Consider the following 15,490-nt stretch of genomic DNA (forward strand, 5'->3'; position numbering starts at 1 on the left):
TTGCATCTTCTGCGAATAGAAAGAAACACACAGCCACAACAAAAGCAATCAAAAGCAATTATTGGTAATAAATCAGCCATCAATTTATGAATGTGTCAATGGATTCTTAAATACATTTGTGACGTCAAAACCGCTAAATACGTTCCGAAGTGCTTCCCAGTGTGCATGCATCGCAGTGTGTGTGGGTGTGAGTGTGTTGATGTGTGTTGATTTTATAAATAATTAGCCATAAGCCATTTGGCAGCGGCTATGCGGCGTATGCTTAATATTTCAATTGGCAATGCAATAATGATCTTGCCAATGATGATAATGATGAGTAGCTGGAAATTCTGATGGCGCAATAGCGAAAATAAATATGTGGCTATTGAATAAAGATTATTTATGAGTCTTCTAAAAATTCAATAAATGTCTGGTATTTACTTGAAAAATATTTCGATTTGATATTATATTTATTTTCTTTTTGAATAGAAAATGGAATCGCATTTAACCCCGGTGTTGCTCTCGCTCGTTGCACCAAATCCTTAATCCGCGTACATTTTTTCATTTCTGTCATATATTTGCGCTAGTAATTCCAACAGACGCACAAATATTTGTGTCAGCCTTCACTGTTTATTAATGCAGTTAATTTTAAAAGCCACTTTGGCTTTTCCTCACCATAAATTTTTTATTTAAGCGCCGTTAACAATTTTAAACGCATTGCGGGCTTGTAGGCTTGAGCCATAAGCAAACGGAAACTGCATTAAAACAGCGGGCAGGCGAAGGCAGGAATTCGCACGCACTTCCTGGGGAGCTCCGTGCAGATAGCTGCCAAGCTTCGCCACAATATATTGTACGTAAATATGCAGAAATACCCTCAGTTTGGATGAAAACACTGCTGAAAAAACAAGTTCAATTTTGTTCCTTAGATAAAACTATTGAGATTTTTGTAAAACGGCAAAACATATAAACTATAGAAGATACAAATTAGGTGTATCAAGAAATTTCAAATCTTTATAACAACAAAAAGGCGTAAGTTGTTGCTGTATAGGGTATTTTGTAAGTCGTACAAGTTGTAATCTTTGCCGCTCGGTCTTCTTTTATTTACAACATTTACAGCATAATAAACATGTACATGTTGTTTGGCTTCGAATACAGTGCGACACGGACACGTTCCAGTGGAAACCACGTCACGGCCTCACCTCTGTCGAATGCTGACAGCAAGCAACCCACCAGAGCAGCCACCAGAGCAGCCACCAAGCTGCGCTCGTCACTTGGCGCCTTAAAAAGGCGTGTGACGTGCGTTGCTCTTAATAAAAAGCAAATTAGCTGAAGCACATTAAGTTGATGCGTTAAAAAGTTGCATCAACAGTATCAACAGCAACAGCAGCCGCAAACTTCTTGCCTGCCACCCACATATTTCGATGCGCGATTTAATAGCTTGTAAGTAAACTGACTGCAGTCAGTGTATGGGTCTGCAGATTGTGGACCATTTTGCGCCAGCTTTAAGCACACCCATTAAATTGCAGAGCCAAATTTTGCTGGAATTACAAAGATGGAAAATGCAGTCATAAATGCTGCCCTACATAGAGTTGAAGGTGTTCCACATGTTTGACATGTGCCAAGCAGTCAAGAGCTGATTGGGCAGTAAAGAGCTTAGCGAGCATTATTAAAATCCAGAGTCAATAATTAATTTAAATTGGCAGTCCTTTTTTTTATGTGCTCGTTAAATTTCGTTGGCTGCCTGCATTGGGTGCTTAAGTCTGGAGTGCAACTTCCTTCCTGTCATTTGCTGGCCATTTGCATTTACGTGTCAAATTTACAATGGCAGCTGTGCCACGCCCTGGTTGCCATCCTGCTCGACTTTTGTCGTCTTTGGGTACGACTTAAGTAAATATATATATAAATTGCTTGGCTCATTAATTCATTTTAAATTACACGTCATTTTGTTTAATGTATGCTGAATGTTAATTACAGGCGGCATATGCCAAATGAAAGCACCCAACACAGCCCCCCCCCTCTCTCTCTCGCTCTTCTTTCCACCCATCGCGCAGTACGAACGACAACTTTGTGCAAAATCAGACGATGAAATGTGTTTTAAATGACTTCCGTCGAAACAATTTTTTGTGAGCCTTTGATTCAGCATTCATCGGCAGCAGGCTGCGCGGCCTTGAGGGCGTGGCATGTTGCATTAACTATGCAAATTTGCGGCCTCATTAAATGTGTTTTAATTATTATTCAAAAATAAAATGCAACAACGTGCTAATTAACATATAATTGCAAGGCATGAACATTAAGGTTAAGCAAATGTTTAATGCGACTTAATTGCTGATATTTACCCACGTCCATCAATGGAATATGCAGAATATACATATCTATGCGCCCGCTTAACTAGAGCTAACTGTGGGCTGTAAGCAGCGAATAAATATTAATATTACAAATAAATTTTAAACTCTTAAGACAGTTATGCTCAACTGGGCAGCAGAGCATCGAATAGTCGGTCAAGCTTTAACGTGCTTTACATATCCATTTTCAGGGATAGTTTTAGTTGTGCAAATTCCATTTGCTGCATCATTCGCCTAGTTGTTTGCTTTATGAGCGAATCTCTGCAAGAAATCACGTAATATATTTGCATATTTATGGCAGAGAGGGTCGAGAGACCAGCCATAACTGTGTAGCTCCAGGACGGCGAGACAAGGCCAGCAGCTATCAAGTGGCGTATAAGCGGCAAATGATACCCGCACGTGTTGGGACTGGGATTGTCTGTGCCGTGGAGCATGCATGAGTGACGAGTGGTTGTCGGGGATGATACCCAACAACTGGATGAGTGACATTATTGACGAGCATTTGTCTAGTTCACTCTGGGGACGTGGTGGCTGCAATTATATCTAGAAATTTCAAGCATTTTGCGCACTTAAATGTTCATTTTTATGGGCAGCAATTGAAAGGCATTCGAGCGAGTTATACCCAACGCCCATCATCTAGCTTTCAGCTCAACCTAAACACTACCCCAATGACCCACATTTGAAAAGCTGTTGCATCACACACACACAAACACACACACATACACGCGCACAGTTCGCATTGCATTAGCGAGTCAGAGCGAGCCAATGTACAATTAACCCAATTGCAAAGTGTTGTCAACATGCCGCAAGAAACGCGGGCATACATTGCGTATACGTAATACATACAAATGTGGGAGACGGGAGCGTAGCGTGTCTATGTAATTGAATGTGTGTAACATTTCCTGCTTTTGTTAAACAATTTCCGCTGGCATGCGTTTTTGCCAGCCAACCAAGCATTAAGTCAGCAGGACGACAGGTCGCTTATTGCCCGCTCCCAGAAGAATTTTGCAGCTGCTGCTGCTGCTGGGTGAGGTCTCGTTCTGGTTTATACTTTGTTAGCCATTTCTTGACTGCCGTACCCTTTGAAGTTTGCGCATCATTTGCATAGCTGCACACACTGAATGAAACGTACCCCGCATCTAAGCCCCGCCGCATCCGCTTTCAATATGTGCATGCTGCTTTGACAGCAGCTGTAATAGAGACGACGACATCGACAGCAGCAACAACATGCTGATGTACGCTCGTGTTGACATTCGTTGTCGCCGCTGATGTCTGACAGGCGACATTCGTGGCATCCAAGGATTGACACAACACCTGCCACGTTGTCCAGGTCAGCGTATCAAGGCACTAAGTACCTGGCAAATTTTTTGACACTGCACGTGCTGGGATCACAATGCCTGGACCCTTAGCAAACGCCCAACTCAAACGGCTGGTTAGGCAGCTTTCAGCCCAAGGACGCGTTTACCGGTTGATAGCAGAGTTTTCAAGCCACCCCGTTAAATTGCCACACGCTGAACAAAGTGCCATGTCGGGCCATTATATTGTAGTTTTAATGTGCCACAAGTGGCAGCCATTTGGCCTACTGCTAATTGCAACAGGTCGTTTCCAAGGGGCAATTATAAAGTTTGCGTGTTCGAGTTAAAACTTTTGGGCTCATAGAAAATTGTTATTCATTGCTTGTATTTACCTCAGGCCTAAGTCACAAACATTCGTTGTTATCATCTTAGCTTGTCTTAGCATTTATAATTTGTGTTGCTAATAGAATATTAAAGCCCAAAGTGGGTTCTAAAGATGTTGTTGGCTGTTTCTTTTTAATTCTTGGCCAAATGACTAACAAAATGTCAGCATTTTTTCCAATGCATTTATATCATGATAAATGGGCTACTCTGATTTAAATGTTATTTAATATCGTAGCGCACACTCCAGCGCTAGGCACAATATACTGAGAAATCGTAGGGCATGGCTGAAAAATCATAAAGTGTGCTTGTAAATGCTTAGCAGACACTCTTGAGCTCAGAAGAGATACGGCTTCAAAGTATTTCCCTAATTTGGGAATCTAATAGCAAAAGCATCATAAAGAATGCAATCGTAAAGCGCCGACAGAGAGAGCGAGAGCTGCATTCAGGCATTAAGTGGCGAGCTGTGGATAGCCTAATTTCAATCGCTCAATGCTGGACCATCATTTAATTTATATGCTTGGCCAACTGCTTTTGACCAGCAACGCGGGATAAATTAAAAAAAAAAAAAAAAAGAAAAATGTACAAAAACCAGCTCGTGGAAATGAAATCAGCGACCATAAAAAGCCACGGCAGCCACAGAACCCTCACATGGCGCGAATTTGTTTGCCCGACTGCCTGCTGTACTGTTTGCACATACCCCTACTTCGCCTACTTCAAGGTCCTTGCCCTTTTATGTGCCTTTTGCAGTGCTCCAACTCGCATTTGTTCAATTGAAAGGGGCAACCAGCCAGATGGTACTGCTGCTCCTGAAGAGCCACAAAACATTCAAAGTAATTGATGTAAAGAGCTCTAAACTCGATTGAGGAGGGTGCCAGCGGAAAGAGGGCATCAAATAACATCCATCTAGTTGATATATTGCCAGCACCAAAAAAGCCAACAACTGAGCATGACAAAAGTGTGATTTGGTTTTGCCTAAATGCACCTTCTCTAAATATTATCCTTATCGACTCCAAATCAAGGGCTCAGCTTAAATGGCTTTAATGTTCTTTAAATCGCAATCGCACACAATGTTTCCCAGATCTCGCATTAAACTGCAATCGCTTTGTTTGTGGTGTCTGAAAAAATTATTTCAGAGATTACAAATCGGTTGTCCGGACACAAACGGAATGGGAATGAGGTAGCTAGGTGCAGAATAACTCTCGTTTCAAGTAAGATACACGAGCTAGTCTGTCTTTATTAAGGTTTATATGTGCACGTTTCAGGAAATGTAACGTTGCAATAAAATATGCTATAACATATTAAAGTTCCATAAAATATTCTGTATTTTCATTAAAGGAAGATACTAAATCCGTTTAATCTAAAAGATAAATGTAAATTTAAATAAACAATTCTTCTAAAACTGCTACCGTGGGTAATTCATAAGCTAAATAGTATATTTTCTTGTAATAAAATGTAGTTATTATTATTTTTATTTTATTATTTTATTGTTTAAATAAATATGAATATTATTAAATTTTTATTTTCTTTTATTATTATTTTATCATTAACAATTTTATACTATTAGCACTAAAGAATATAGCTTGAATCGACTTAACAAAAATTAATTAATTAATTAATTACAAAAATTAATTAAACAGCACAAAGTCTGCCCGATTCCGGCATAGATCCGTGTAAGAATGTTGTGGATATTTTTACGGCAGGCAATTTGTTAAATAATGACAAGCATAAGCTAATTAAATTCTAAAAAATTTGTATCTAAATTAAGATTAAAATATTTGTTACCTTGGTTTCGACTTTGTTATCATACAAACCCTGCACGTGTAAACCCAACCAGCCGTACGTCGAAGTGGCTGCGCGTGCCACCATTTTAAGTTCAAGTGTAAATAAAGCCATAGGAAAAGGGAAAACGTGAGCGCGCGAAAATTGCAATTACAAGTGGTACTACCTAGGCGAGGGTCTTGTCTTATTGTCTGTGTGTGTGTGTGCGTTGATGCCATACCTCTTGCCACCTGCCACCTGCTGGGTAAATCGCAGCGCATTTTTATGAAAGCATTCAAGTGCAAATAATGCGAGCCAGCCATGGAAAGATGGCGAGATGCCGGCACAGGGTCTAATACTATTGCCAGCAATATAATGCGTTTATTGGTCACTTTGTGCATCGACAAATTTAAAAGCAAACTCGATTTTAATACTTTGTTTCCAACTATGAATTTACAGCCATTTTTCGTATTTTGATTCATTTGAAATCACTTTGAATTTGTTTTCCGATTTACTTGAGCGTATCCAATGCAACGAAATTAGAAATAACAATGTGCTCGCAGTTTCTACTCTCAACTCAATTTGCATACAATTTGCTGATATTCCCTACATTGCTGTCCCATTTAATAGCATTGAAAAACAATTTCCAATACCCGAACATATAAATGGGAGAGAGCACTTTTGAATGGAAGGCTCGTTAAATGACATGCATATAAATATCAACAATCGAGTGGCTCCAAAAACAAATGATAAACAATTTTTGTGGTTGAAATAATGAAATCCCATTAACTAGCACAATATAAACATGTATAAACAATATGTTTGCATAGTCATTGCAGCTAAAACTAATTAATATGCATTTGAAAATTTATTATACCCTTACAGAGGGTTTTATAATTATGTCATGCAATGTATAGCAGTTTTCGATGCCATAAAACATATATATTCTAGATCAATCACAATCAAGTCAATATAAACATGTCCTTTGTTTTCTGCCTATATGTATGGAAAAAAGTCTGCCAGTATTAAAGCTAGCTTAATGAAAATCTGCATAAATTCATCTTATTATATTATAAAGCTTCTCAATCAAAATTGTATTTTTTTGGGTTAAGAGTATTATATGTTCGTACACCGACGTTAACTGCTTTCACTTGTTTTTATATATTATAAGCCTAGTCTGATGAATTGTTTAGTTTAATGACTTTAGAGGGGATAAATAAAAAAGTGTGAAGTATTGTTTGTTGTGCAAACGTTGAAGATAATTTGTGAATTTATATTTAGTTGCATTTTTAACAAATCGTGCAAATATTTACGTTGCATAAGCAAATAATTTATAATTGATTGTGGTGTTAAGGCGCATTCTGTGGTAAACCATATTTCAAGCTGCAGCCAATTGCTAAAAGTATGTTCACAAACAGAAAATCGGAAATATCCAAAATCAGAGAGTTTCTCTCATATATATAGTTGAAGATGGTAACTGCACGTTCCTGGCGAGTGCAACGCTCGAGATGTAGCTGCTCCAGCTTCATAAGCAAAGAGTAAGAGATTTTTTAGGAACTGTAATGAGAACTAATACCTAAGCAGTTATTCACCTTCTCCATTCGCCAGCTACGTATACTCTTTGGCCTGCGCAGCAATCTGTACAGCTCATCCAAATACAAACGATTCAAAATCTCACGCTCCATTTCACAGATGTATTTCGCCATCTTTATGATATTCAGCATATTTGACATTAGTAGGCTAAGGGGCACAACAATCAACAGAGAATTCTTTTTTTTAAGCCAGTAATTCGTTAATGCGAAGTGAATCGCTAATAAGATTTCTATGGCAAGTCTCGTAGTGTTAGAGGCATAGCACAATCGTTGCATGCTCCGACGCAAAATCAGTAATTTCTCGAAGTACTTTAAGTACTGGAGTCGCTCTGCACTGCGCCCTTTGTCCGACTGTTCCAAACGTAATGCCAATGATTGCGTGAGGTGCAGATGAAGCAACATTGCCACATCAGTCCATTGAAACAGAATCGTGGCGCGAACAAAGTGAATTGTGAAGAGCCAGTAGCTCCATGGAATTGTGTTCATAACTAATACAAGTAGACACAGCTCACGAAAAAATAGGATTATCCAACAATGCAAAGGAACATGCACCTGACGCCCAAAGAGCTGATGATGTCTTTTGCACAGCAGTATAAAGAGATTCAGCAGATTCTGTAAGCAGCTGTGATGTCGCAGGACTGTCCAACCACTCAGTGCTATTCCAAAATATCTTAAAGCGAACATGGTCTGGATCATGCGATACGACAGACGATAATAGTCAAGTTCCTGATCCGGGCGTTCCCTGTAATAGCACGCGATCCCAACAGCACAAATTGGGTAAATGTAAAACAAATGCCACACTTTTACATAAAAATTCCAAAACTCAGATCTCACAAATTTCTGTTTATCGCGTTGAAAATTAAATTCATTTATAGCGAAAAGTTTGGTTAACCAATGGAGCAGAAACAGATATACTGTTTGGTAGTACATCTTGATAGACACTGAGACATGACAGTCGATTTTATTGACCAATTCCCATCAGCCCATAAAAGTACAACATAAGTATAAAATAATGTGAGCGATAGTCAAAGGGTCACAGTAGGATTACCAGAATATTGACAACATAATAAACATTAACAACCACCCTACAAACATATAACACAAAACAGACCTGGGCACAAAAATTAGTCTTTAGAATTTTGTTTCAATTAGAAATGACCATCAGATGTCACAAAATAGATGTGAACTGTCATTCAAATTAACCTAATATCATTAATCAATCCACAATGCTTTCGCAGCATAGCGATCGACTGGGGGATACCCTAGACCCTTGTGAGTTTTGGAACATTTTGCCTTTGAGGGAAATTGGTTGTCAAACTTAATATAAATAAGCAACGTTGCCATATAATGCAGTCGACTGTTGAATTAACAAGCGAACCATTCGCCGGTTCAACTTTATCAGCAATTGTCAATACTTTTTATTCTCAATAGGAAAAGGTAATAATAATAAAGTAAATGACAATGGCAATCAACAATAATAATTAATTTTTTTCTTTTCTTTTGGTTTTTTTGTCTTAGTTAGTCGATAGATAAGGTACACTGATCACGTGATTAAGGGTTCAAGCCCTGAGAAGACTAAAGTCTTCTGTACTGAATATATATTAATTGTAAAATTGCAATAAACCAAAGTTTTCTTTTGTGCAATTGAGGCGAGACAATTTATGTAAACAAAAATGAAAATGAGCATTAATGAATTTCATACCCAGCCTTTACTTATTTACAACGGGGGCAATGCTGCCGTTGAATGTGTTAGGACCGCCCGTTGGGAAGAACCGGGGTCGAATCTCAGTGAACATGACAGTTTTGTTGTTTACAAATCTGATTTGTAACTAATTGATTGCGTTGGGGATAGAAGTATGGTGAAACATATTTTCCAAATTGACAACTTGATACAATTGGGTTTTCAAAATAATTAATTTGACCCGGCAGTAACGAGTAACGACCATAGATGAGTAGTAAAAAAGTAGTAGCCCAACCGCTAACGGAAAAAGTCGTGTTAAAAGAAGTTAACAATAATATTTTTAAGGTATTTATATAATATATTTATTAGTAATTCAACAACTATTATTAAAACATATAATTTTTATTTTTTGGCTTTATTTTTAATCTTATTGTGTAATTTCTTTTTGGATTCTTCCTTTAAAGCGTGTTTGCGCATATGTCTGATTAAATTATGTTTCCCTGTAAAGTCCTTTGGGCAGTGGGAACACTTGAACAAACGCTCGCCGGTATGAACAATTTGGTGTGTCTTAAGAACATATCTCTGGGTAAAAGATTTCGAACATAGCTGGCACTTAAAAGGACGTTCGCCGGTATGGGTACGGCCGTGCCTTACCAAATTTTCTTTTCTATTAAATGCATAACCACAAATCTTACACTTGAATAGCTTCGTTGAGTTCCCTTTGTCTTGAACTATATTTTGACTTCTTGTGGTGCTCTTGGATTCGTTCTTTGAAACGTGTTTCCTCTGATGATTGGCTAGGCCTTGTTTTGTAGTAAAGTCATTAGGGCAGTGGGGACACTTGAACATACGATCGCCGGTGTGAACAGTTTGGTGTGTTTTAAGAGAAGATGCCTGGGTAAACGATTTCGGGCATTTCGGACACTTAAACGGACGCTCACCAGTGTGAATACGAATGTGCCTTATCAAATGTTCATTTCTTTTGAATGTCTTACCACAAGTCTTGCACTTTGTCTCCTTTGGTTTCTTTTCAATCACATTTTGATCCCCATGCTTCTTAAGATGATCGTGTAGATTATATTTTCTAGTAAAGGCTTTTGGGCAATGCTGACATTTGAACAGATGCCTGCCAGTGTGAATAGTGAAATGTGTCTTAAGTGAAGAAGCCTGAGTAAACGATTTCGAGCATTTTGAACACTTAAAAGGACGCTCGCCAGTATGACTACGATTGTGTCTTATCAAGTTTGAATTTGTTCTGAATGCTTTTCCACAAGTCTTACATTTAAATGACTTCGTCGAGTTTTCACTCTTTTCAGTTGTACTTTGACTTTCTTGTGTGCTCTCTACAGGGCTCTCCAGCTCTGAGCTTTCATCTACCTCTTGTTTAATCATATCCTTGACGAGCTCCCAATCTTCTGCTGCTAGCATATCGATAAAGTCTTCTGTTTCCGTTAGACTCATACTCAGAAGCTTATGGCTATCTTCGGCATTGCGTTTTAATCTGTAAGCTGTTTTCACATCTGAAATACAAGACCCGCAAATCTTCTTTGTAAGTTTATCCTCCGGCTTCACTGGGTGCTTGACGCATTCATTTAACATCTCCGCTAGGGTGAGTTCGCAATCAGACAGTTTCCCCTCCGCGAATAAATCCACCAGGTCCGCTGAGCTCATGCAAACGCGACAAACTCCATCCATGTCTTACTTTGTGGTGTTCACATTCAAGACTGCTGCAAAGGTGGTTGGCAACCAACAATTTATGCGTTGTTCCTTAAAGTCCAGGTAGCTCCGAGGTACCAGTACAGCTTACCTGCGCCAGAGTGGTAGAGCAACTTTTAGTTATGGAGGGAATCGGGTTAGGTAAAAGGGTCACATAACCTGTACCTAACGAGTCTCAGTTGCCTATCAAAATTCTGGATAATTCAAGGGGTTAAAAAACTTACCGAAGGCCAGCAGAGAATTCGCCTCTTCGCTCTCCACAACCTGTATTTGTTATACATGAGTATGAGTATATATTCGAAATATATTCTGACATTCCATAAACAGAACTATGTTTATTTCTTAAATTTTATTTTAACTTTTTATTTTTAAATATTCGTTTTTCGTATTCATAAAAAGATGGTTTTAAAGTTCGCGCTATTAACACACACTTGGATTGCCGTATTTATGCCCTGAAAATGTTCATAAATATCGGATGATAAATACCACGGCAAATCACGGATCACGTGTTATATAATTAACTATTATATAATACAGTGTAAAATATTAACACTTACGCAATATATTTACAATTCCAATGCATTCATTTGAAATTCATAAACAAAACAAATCCCCGTGGCATACATAATGCATTGCGCTACAGCAACTTTTAGTTATGGAGGGAATCGGGTTAGGTAAAAGGGTCACATAACTTGTACCTAACGAACCTCAGTTGCCTAACAAAAAGTCTGGATATTTCAAGGGGTTACAAAACTTACCGAAGGCCAGCAGAGAATTCGCCTCTTCGCTCTCCACAACCTGTAGTTGGTAACATTTTGTATATGCTATCAACCCAAGTTGTATAACATGAGTATACATTAGTCTGAGTATATATTCGAAATATATTCTTACATTCCATACGCAGACCAATTTTTTTAATATTTTAATTTTAATTATTTGTTTTCCGTATAGATAAGAAGTTGGCATTGGTATTAACACACACTTGGAGTGCCGTATTTATGCCCTGAAAATGTTCATAAATATCGGATGATAAATACCACTGCAAATCACGTATCACATGATGATATGTTAAGCAGTTATACATTATATAGTTTACTATTATATAAAACAGTATAAAACATTAACACTTAAGCAATATAATTACTATTCCAATGCCTTTATTTAAAATACATATTAATACAAATCCCTTTGGCATTACGGGTCTAAATGCCGAATGCATTGCGGACGTGTCAGTGACTTTTCCAACATTTATCAATTAAAAGAGTTTACAAAAGCTGCTTGGGTTGGGTATCAGTTTACGTTTACTTCAAAATCTATCTTATCTAAAACACAATTTTAATTTAACATAGTGTGCTGATATGTGTATATACAATCAAATCACTGTTCACAGTACCAGTTCCCAAAAAATAAAAGCCTTCGCAATGATCAGTTAACTAAAATCAATATAAATATGTTTCAACTACGTTTTGAGCTTTACCCAAGGAGATAGATGAGAAAGTTAAAAACAAAATTTGGTATATACATAATATAATAAAACTCGTATGTTCACTTGTACGTAGGGTAGTTAGGTCTAATAAACTATTATTAGAATCTCCAGAGTTGATAAATATTTATAATTGATAAATGTTTAATAATCTTATTAAATTCTTATTTATGAACCAAAATATTTGAGAAATCAGGAGGTGGCTAAACCAGTTAAAGCAAACATACAATATGTACACAGCCAGGCACAATAAAAATATTTAATAATCTCATTCTATGCAACCCATACGTAAACCTTATGTCTGGCGTATCATCATATTTGTGGTTTTGGGCAACATGCTGAGCAATTGATCGGTTAGTTTATGGCAGGCAGCTGCTTTGGACAGGTCTTTTAGGATGATCAGTGCTCGGGTCTGATTACCTGCAAACAAATCTTTACTGGAAACGCAATCATGGGACCATAAGACTGTGCTGTGAGGGCAATTTAACTGATTAGAGAGCTGGTGCAGAATTTCTGTTACACAGTCAAAAAAATAAGAAACTTAGTTATTTGAGATATAAATATTTATTATAAATTCAACAGTTGCTTTGCAAATAATGATTTTTTATTTATTTTTATTGCCTAATTTGATTTTGACTTCTTACGTTGACGCGTGCTTGGGCAGATGCCTGACAAGGCCATGTTTCATGGTAAAATCCTTTGGGCAGTGAGGACACTTGTACATACGCTCGCCAGTATGAACATTTTGGTGTCTCTTAAAAGCAGATGGGTCGGCAAAAGATTTCGGGCATTTCGAACACTTGAAAGGACGTTCGCCGGTATGAGTACGAGTGTGAACAGTCAATTTTGTATTTGTTTTGAATGTCTTCGCGCAAGTTTTACACTTGAATTCCTTTGAGATTGGTATCTCTTTAATTATATGTAGACTTTCTTTTATGCTCTTGGTTTCTTTCAATAAGACGTGTTTGCGCAGATGTTTGACAAGACCTTGTTTTTGCTTGAAGTCCTTCGAGCAGTGGGGACACTTGTATTTACGCTCGCTAGTATGAACAAGTTGGTGTGTCGTAAGACAAGATCGCTGGGTAAAAGATTTCTGGCATATCGGACATTTAAAAGGACGTTCGCCGGTATGCGTACGTATGTGCATTATTAAATGTCCAATTTTATTGAATATTTTTCCGCAAGTATTACAATTGAATGAGTTCTTCGAATTTCTTTTCTTCTTGATTATACTGTGACTTTCTTGTGGGCTCTCTAAATGGACCTCTAATTCCTCCAGCTCTTTTTTAATTGGATCCGGCACGAGTTCCCAATCTTCTGCTTCTAGCGTTTCGATAAATTCTTCCAAATCTGTTTCTTGTAGACTATTATTTAGTCGCTTATGGCTATTTTCGGCATTGCGTTTTAATCTATTAGCTATTTTCACATCTGAAATACAAGACCTGCATATCTTCTTTGTAAGTTTATCCGTCGGCTTCACTTGGTGCTTGACGCACTCATTTAACATCTCCGCTAGGGTGAGTTCGCAATCAGACAGTTTCCCCTCCGCGAATATATCCACCAGGTCTTTTGAGCACATGCAAACGCGACAAACTCTATCCATGTCTTACTTTGTGGTCTTCACATTCAAGACTGCTGCAAGGGTGGTTGGCAACCACTATTTTATTATTGTCCCAGCTATTTCTGTGCAGTTTACCTGTGCCAGTGTGGAACGGCAACTCTTGTGGAGGAAATTGGGCTATGTAAAAGGGTCACATAAGATGTACCTAACTCTGTACCCAGTGTGGCACGGCAACTCTTATGGAGGGAATTGGGTTACTTTACTCTTTAGCCTAACCTCTAGCAATTTTTAAGAGGTCTGCAATTTGTTAATTTATAATAGCAGTACGAAAAATTGTTATTAAATATTTAAGATTATCATATGGTTTAATGGTGCTTGGAGAAATAACTAGTTGGTCGTTCATATTTTAAACTAAAACTAATCAACAGAACTACATTAGAGAAAATAAAATCCAAGATCTTCAGATTGAGTGAACGCCGTACATAGATGTAGTTAAAAATTGAGCCCGAACGTTCCTTCAGGGTGCAACGCTTTAAATGGATCTGTTCCAACTTTAAAAATACAGATAGCAATCTTTTAAAAGTATTTTCAAAAATGTTAATGTACGACAAATCACCTTTTCAAGTCGCCTGTTTCGTCTACGTTTTGGACTTTTCAGCGAGCGCAGTAGCTCATGGAGATGGAACTTATCTAATATCTTGCACTCCATTCCACCGATGCATCTTGCCATATTTACGACATGCAGCATATTCGACAAAAGTATACTACCGATGGCAATTTTAAATGCATAAATATTATCTCCAGTTAAGGTGTAAGTCCAGAAAGCTGCTATGCAGAAGATCATGATGTACATAATCTCCACGATCAGCCTAGCAGTGATGGAGACCCAACAGAATTGTTGCAAATTGTGGTTCAAGTGCAGTAATTGCTCAAAATATACTATGCAAAGTGATCGCTGTAGTTTCCGGACATGAGAGTTCTGCTCGAGTAGATTTAATAAAGTTTAGGTGAATCAACATGCTCACATCGAACAGATAGAACAGAATAAGTACTCTAACAGACGTAAGAAACATGGCACCACGAAACCAAGGACCGCTGGGCGTAAAATATCTGACTAGGTAGATTTCGCGTATTAGATGAAGTGTTAGGCAATACCATGGTACGTACACTCCTCTTCCAAAGAGCAGCCGATGCATTCTCTCAATCCGCAAAAACCGATTTAGCAGCTGGCATAGCTGCCGACGATAATGGATAATGAGCCAGCCCTTAAAGGCTATGCTAGCATATCGTACGGCAATTATGGACATAGTCAATCGTATGACAATGCGTTGAAAACTTAATTCGTTTGTGACGCGTTCTGTGATTAAATACCCAAAAATGAACAAACTAATTGGCCAGATGAAGATTCGGTGTAATATCTTCATATAGCTATGCCAAAAACGGGAGCCAACCATTTTGTTCAGTTCGCGATCATGAGAAAATTCACTGATCGCGAAAACTTTGGTCAATATGCTTAGTAGTCTCAGCAGAACTTTGAGGCAGTACGACATAATGGACACTGACAGCCACAACGCAATGTGAGCTCGGCAAAGCTTCGAATGTGACAGTTTCGACAGCCTTTGGAATCGTAATAACTATACATTCATACATACAGACGGTTCAAAAACTCAATAGACGAAGTGAAAGTCGAAAACGATGT

The 15,490-nt window shown here is 38.1% G+C and overlaps 3 protein-coding genes across 5 annotated transcripts in view; 1 reads left to right on the forward strand and 2 right to left on the reverse strand.

Annotated features, from left to right (window-relative positions):
* The window catches only part of AstC-R1 (Allatostatin C receptor 1), a 179,031-nt gene that overhangs the window by 116,941 nt on the left and 46,600 nt on the right, over nt 1-15,490 (forward strand). The window lies entirely within an intron of this gene.
* LOC135433329 (zinc finger protein ZFP2-like) lies at nt 9,434-10,726 on the reverse strand. The gene has a single exon (XM_064689345.1). The coding sequence runs from the start codon at nt 10,724-10,726 to the stop codon at nt 9,434-9,436; it is 1,293 nt and encodes a 430-aa protein (XP_064545415.1).
* LOC135433330 (uncharacterized) lies at nt 12,526-13,833 on the reverse strand. The gene is made up of 2 exons (XM_064689346.1): nt 13,464-13,833; nt 12,526-12,650 (listed from the first exon to the last, which is right to left on the reverse strand). Exons 1-2 carry the CDS (start codon nt 13,831-13,833, stop codon nt 12,526-12,528), a joined length of 495 nt encoding a protein of 164 aa, XP_064545416.1.

The sequence above is a fragment of the Drosophila montana genome, unplaced genomic scaffold (assembly GCF_035044405.1).
Source record: "Drosophila montana isolate Dmon_TW-CO22-7 unplaced genomic scaffold, ASM3504440v1 contig_3217_1, whole genome shotgun sequence".
NCBI lineage: Eukaryota > Metazoa > Arthropoda > Insecta > Diptera > Drosophilidae > Drosophila > Drosophila montana.